Here is a 6,000-nt window from a genome sequence, read left to right as displayed (position 1 = left end):
GGCCAGTAGGTTGGTAATTACCTTGAGTAGATCCCATCACGGAAGAGAAATGTGAAGCAAGGAACCAGCGACCTGCAGGAGATGAAAACTAGCGAGACATGTCCGCAGCAACTGGAGCAGCTGCAGCCCTGCGTTGGAAAAGAAAAGAAAGAAAAATTCAATGGCATTGGATCTAAAAACGCCGCAGCTGTCGTGTCCTGGTGTCCATCGCCGCTCCGTTGCATCGCATCAGTCAACGTGCCGTACTGCCCCGTCCACTCACTTTGGTTCCTCCCGTTCCCGGGTGCCCGCTCGCTCACTCTCACACACATCACTCACTCACCACTTTACCGCACAGCACTCACTCACCACGCACCACACCTCTCACACTCACCCTCCGCCACTCATTCACTCTCTCCCTCACTGCCCCCGAAACCCAGAAACCCAGAAACCCAAAAACCAAAGGAGACCCGCCGCCGCCCGGACTCACTCCGTCATCTCATGCTTCTGCGACACGTGAACCACCACCTCAACCTGCAGTGAGCGCCACGACTGGACAACCACCATCTTTTTGCTCCCAACTTTGACTTGCCCGATAATTCGTGGTTTGTGGACGGACCGCTGCGAGAACGACCGTGAGCAACAAGCTACCTTACGGGGCACAACGGCTATTTTCCAGCTTCGCATAGCGCTGCGCCCACCTCGACTTATTGCGGCACGTCGACTTGAGATGCTTCGCTGATCTCTTTCAGATTGCCTCACAGACATTCACCACACAGACCTTGGACCCAACCTCCGACGAAGACGTCCTGTTCCTACGGATACCGATCTTGATAAATCGCTCTAGATCGCCGCGCTTTCGAGAAAGGATGCTTCAACTGCTGCTCTAAACGCGAAAGAAATCTATCCCTAACCACCAACATCTTTACGCCTGCAAAGTATTAAAGTCGATGCTGAGCACTTCAAGCTGTCTGCGACAGGCGCATTCCTCGTGACGCGCATGGTGCGCAGCCACGCAGACTGACGACTTCACTTGTGCCCATTCCCGCCCGGGCCTCAATCAACCCAACAAACATTGTTTGTTTATCACTTGACAATATCTTCCTCAAGCGCATGACACGGCCTCGAGGTCGCTCACACATAATTCGTTAATGAGACATGGCCGACGTTAAAGAGGAGAGAGACCGAGAGGGCCGCAGCGAGAAGAAGAGCTTCTGGGGCAGCATTTTTCGCAACAGGAGCCTGGCAAAGAAAGGGAGACTGGTTCGACGACCCAAACACTTTGCGCCGTGACAGACACACGCGCTCCATTTCGGGACTTTTTTGACTGACAACAATTGCAGGAGAATCCAGAATCGCGCAGGGCGAGCGATGGAGATGTAGTCCCGCGGAGACGCAAGTCATTACCAGACATGCCCAAGGCCTCGAGAACAGTCGAGTCTCCCAACGGCCACCCAAATCTTCACCCAGACCATCCCCGTTCGCGCAGACGACCTAGAAGGCCTGATCCCGCAAGAGCCAAAGGAAAAGGTCGCGCGCATCCCAACGGCATCATCCTCGAGCAGGGACCACTAACAGAATGGCCGCCCTCCGGCATGTCAAGTCAAGAGGAGCTCACCCTTGGCCATGCCATGGAACTCGTCTCCCGCGGCGCCCCGGCCCACAAAGGCCACAAGCGTCCTGTACCCCATGCATCCGATCATTACTACGCCCTCTACACCACGTCCGCCGGCAACGATGCCGAAGAAACGGATGTCGTCAATCTGCACGACCACATGACCCAACTGATGACCCTCCGTATGCAGGGTGGCGGTTCAGCGATATATCCGTGGGAGTCCTTGGAACAGCCGAGCTTCGCCTACTTTTACGGTCAACAGCCCGGCACCATCACCTTGAACCAATGGGCTTGTCTGGCTAGCATCAAGCCTCCAACGATCGGTTTGAGAGACTCTGGCGCAACGGCGAGAGAGGTCGGCTTGGATCGTATCTTTGAGCGTCTGAAGGAGCTGGAGGCGGGGTTGGAAGACGATGACGAAGAGTGGATGTACAAAAGCTTATATCGCCGCTTCCTCCGCGACCCCGACAAGATGATGAGCCCGCACAAGGGACTCGATAAGCAGATTACGGATCTGATCATGGTCTTGTCGCGTCCGGACTGGATCGACTTTACGAACCCCAAGAACCAAGTTGTCACTCGCTTCATTTTCGACCCGAGCCACGGAAGCCAACAGCAGTATATCAAGTTTTGCCACCAACTCGTTCTCAGCATGGAACTTGATCTACGGATCAATTCGAGATTGCATGGGGAATGGGCCAAGGAGAAGCTGCTGCCCCAACTACCGCCCACCATCCAGTGGGACCTTGCGCTTGCCAGACGCTGGCGGGAACATGTAAGGGTTGAGGGTTATGGGAAGTCGGTGGAAGATAGTAAGCTGCCTACTCATGCCCATCTCTCTTGACCAGATCTAACTTGCGACAGTCAACCTACGCTTCAGGCTGAAGAAGCGTCAGATCAAGATGCTACGGCGCTTTGCTCAGATGATGAAGTGGCCAAACCTGAGCCAGACTCTTGATAAAATGAAGCAGAGGGACATGGACGCAACTTTGGACATTATCAGCTCCGACGCGTTGGCATTCTTTAGCGGTCTTGTACTGCCAGGCGTAAGTTCCGCTCACTGACAACGAAGAGATTCCTCGCGCACCTGCTAACAAGCAAAGACAACGTTTCCGTTCCTCATCATGAACACCCTCATCGACATTGACCCCGACAAGGCAACCGACTCCTTGGCCATGATGACGCACCTACATCCTCACTGTGGGTTTCAATATAGGAATAGTTACACCTACTGGACTGCTGCTTCGATTGTCGGAAAGGTCCTTGCCCCGACTTGTCGATCGTTGGCAGGCTGGGTCGGGCCAGCCCGTCCGACTGCCGATCTTGGCCGATCGCAAATCGCCCGCGTGCGCTCTCGGCGCCCTCGGCAGCGCATGACCCCCGAAGACGTACAGTCGATGAGCGAACGATCTGACCCTCTGGGTCCCCCAGCTGAGGTATTCCCGGTCAAGGAATACAAGCTCGTGGCTCCCGACGCAGACGACATTGTTGATACTGTCCGCATCGAGCTGCTCAGCTTCAAGGCTGTCCCGGACCGTTTCCAAGAACCTCTGCCAGCGCCAAAGGTTTTTGATGCAACGGTGCAATTCGCAGTGGATGGGGTGTCCTGGCCTATGCGCCTCACGTACGATGTATCCTTTATCTCGGCCTGGCCGTGTTCGGGTGGACCTCATCCATTATTCTTCGACTACGTCTTCCAGACCGTCAAGGCCGATGAGATCATGAACATCAAGGATTGGGGTGGGCTGTATGGTCAGTCTCCAAGTGCTCGTAGTTCGAGGACAAGCTCGACAGCAGGCCCACACACAGCAAGCAGCCAGGATCAAGTCGACGAAGAGCAGGTATTGGTAGTGGAGGCCTTTGGAGTGAGGGACAACGAGGTCTTGGCACGGGCCTGGTGTTCACACTGGGGACTGAGTGCTGTGATTGCCGATATTCGCAAGACATGGTGAGTTTTCCGGGAGACTTTGGGTTCTGATGGAGACTCTGCTAACATTTGCCCAGCATGGCTTGTGCTATTCGCGAGGCATACGCAGCAACTTTGACGGTGGTGGTTTTGGTGGACGACCAGGAATACAATACGGACGACTAATGACATTGCTTGGGGGCAGAAAGGTTTCTTTCCATAATGATGAGGTTGATAGGATACGATACGAGAGCAAGGCCGCAGACGACGACAACAACACGATAGCCATATCGGCTCGTGCTTTTCTTTATTGGGATTTAAGATACCACAGCGAGTCTTGTTTCTGCCAGGATGATTTCCTGGACTAGGGTTGGGGACGGTCAAAATATCGAGAGAGGGGGATGAGACGGTGTTTTCTTGCAATACAGCCATTTCAGGACTCTGGCGAGAGAGGGTTGGCAGAAGAACCGAGGAAATACCCAGGACAGACTGCATTCTTGGGCGTTTCATGATTAGTTCCGCGGAGTCCCAAGACTTTTTCTCCGCTCGAATAGACAAACTTACTGCTGGGTACCTCTCACTATCCCGTCCATCATGATCGGTGTCTTCCCTCTTCGGCATGCCTCAAGATTCACCAAGCACAGCTTTCAACGCCGCCAAACTCTCCTTCCACACCTCAGCGCCATCACCACCAGCCCAAGCTACCACCTTCTCCACGCCCTCAAGGTCCTCCTTCATCCTCACCTCATTCGTAGTCCCATCCAACACACTCACCCCCTCCAACCCCAACACCAACCCATAAAACGCAACCTCGTCGCTCACGCCCGCACCCTTGGCAACCTGCCTCACAAACGAACTCCTCACCAGCCTCGGATTCGCCGTCAGCGTCCAAAACGACTGGAAATTGATCCCCCTCTCGCGGCAGAAAACGCGGACGGGGGTGTTGTACCCCTCGTCCGGATTCAGGCGGTTCTGCACGACGACGGGCTTGATGACGGCGTCCTCGTCGCAGAGGCGCTGGAGGTCCGGCAGGTCGACGTTGGAGATGCCGAGGGTGCGGATGCGGGCGGGGACGTACGTTTCCAGGGCGCGCCAGGCGAGGAGGGTGTCTTTGTAGGAGGGGTAGGGGGCGTGGAGGAGGACGCAGTCTAGGTAGAAGTCCTCGTCGCCTTCCTTCTTCTGCGCTTCTGGGGAGTCTGTAGGTGACGGCGCAAAGAATTTGTCGTCGACGGCGAGGTTTTTGAGGGAGGAGGCGATGGACTTGTGGACTTGGTCTGGGATGGGCAGGTCTGATGGGGCGGGGGAGAATTTGGTCTGGATGTAGAGACCCGCGCGGGTGATGCCGTGAGCGGCCGGTGAGGGGCTCTGGGAGAGGAATTGGCGGAGGCCGACGCCGACGCCTTCTTCCGAGTAGTGGTGGGACGCGGCGGTGTCGAGGGCGCGGAAGCCTGCGGCGAGGGCGGAGGCGACGAGGGGCGCGGTCTGAGATTTCTTCCAGGCTGTGCCGTAGATGAGGCGGGGGATGGGGGCGATTGTTTGTGGCATTTTTGATGAGATGTTGTTGGTGTACAGGTAGAATGTATGCGTGGAGGTCCAAGTTGTACGCGGAGATAATAGGAAGTGTGATGAGTTCACCTTTGTTGAGGATGGTGAGGTGTTGAAGGAGAGGATGTTGGCGACGGGAGGTTGTCGCAGGATGTGTGCATAGGTACCTGCGAGGTGGTCGGGTACCTTCGTAGTTAATCAGTAAAGGCTCAGAGTGGCATATGAAAGGGGTGAGGGAGAGAAAAGAAAATTAATTGTGTATTAATTCCAATCAATAAAATTCAATCGGTATCTGAGTACTTGATATCAAGATCAAGAACAAAAGTGCCACAAAAAAAAAACGAATTGAAGAAGGCGCTTGTGGGATTCGAACCCACAAACTACAGCCCGGTAAATTTGACCTCAGGATTGGTTTACAAATAGCTTTGTCTTCTGGGCAAGTTCCCCTTTATTGCTGTTGAGAATTTCCGAGGTGAATTGGCCTATAGACCATGGGAGGGGAGTACATGAGGCTTCAGGATCTGAATACTTCTGTGTATTCCGAATGGCTTCACATCAGCACCTCACTGTACAACCTTTGGAAGGTACGTTACCTGAGGTACCTTATCGTCTATGACGTCTTATCGCTGATAAGCAAACGAGGGCTCCGCCGCGGGGTAACAACACGAACCCCGCCATCCCGTCGCCCGCCAGAGTCACCACTCACCACTCACCACACCAAGAGCTTCCCCCAGCTCCATCCATCTCCAAATTGGCCCAAAGAGGAAACTCTAGGAGTCGAAAAAGTTGGTGGGGCCGGAAGGTCGAATCGGCTCACCTCAGGTACGAAGTTTGCGTTACGATATCGGTCTTGACTGACCCCGGACAGCTCCTTTGCGAGTCCATGTGTCATCGCGGAGTATCGGCGAAAAGGACCCATTCTCACACCAAACCCCAAAGTCAATTTACCCGGGGA

General features: G+C 54.6%; 2 protein-coding genes across 2 annotated transcripts; one reads left to right on the top strand and one right to left on the bottom strand.

Moving 5' to 3' along the window:
* Positions 1–240: 240 nt before the first annotated feature.
* Positions 241–4,171, top strand: HER10_EVM0001531 (uncharacterized protein). Its single transcript, XM_035471276.1, has 5 exons — positions 241–1,242; positions 1,323–2,406; positions 2,459–2,640; positions 2,698–3,542; positions 3,599–4,171. The coding sequence occupies exons 1-5, from the start codon at positions 1,138–1,140 to the stop codon at positions 3,684–3,686; spliced, it is 2,304 nt and encodes a 767-aa protein (XP_035328882.1). The 5' UTR covers positions 241–1,137; the 3' UTR covers positions 3,687–4,171.
* Positions 4,125–5,163, bottom strand: HER10_EVM0005359 (aldo/keto reductase; the record flags this gene model as incomplete). The annotated part of the gene is made up of 1 exon (XM_035474980.1): positions 4,125–5,163. The coding sequence occupies exon 1, from the start codon at positions 5,043–5,045 to the stop codon at positions 4,125–4,127; it is 921 nt and encodes a 306-aa protein (XP_035329341.1). The 5' UTR covers positions 5,046–5,163.
* Between the last annotated feature and the right edge of the window lie 837 nt (positions 5,164–6,000).

The sequence above is a fragment of the Colletotrichum scovillei genome (genome assembly GCF_011075155.1).
Source record: "Colletotrichum scovillei strain TJNH1 chromosome Unknown Contig00009, whole genome shotgun sequence".
NCBI classification, from domain to species: domain Eukaryota; kingdom Fungi; phylum Ascomycota; class Sordariomycetes; order Glomerellales; family Glomerellaceae; genus Colletotrichum; species Colletotrichum scovillei.
The sequence above is the reverse complement of the archived record's forward strand: the minus strand, read 5'-3'. Positions and strand labels throughout refer to the sequence as shown.

Bases quoted from the DNA above. Each gene is read 5' to 3' on its own strand.
- HER10_EVM0001531 (XM_035471276.1), top strand. From the start codon at position 1,138: ATGGCCGACGTTAAAGAGGAGAGAGACCGAGAGGGCCGCAGCGAGAAG. The intron at 2,407-2,458 runs GTAAGCTGCCTA...AACTTGCGACAG, and splicing joins TGGGAAGTCGGTGGAAGATA to TCAACCTACGCTTCAGGCTG. The intron at 3,543-3,598 runs GTGAGTTTTCCG...ACATTTGCCCAG, and splicing joins GCCGATATTCGCAAGACATG to CATGGCTTGTGCTATTCGCG.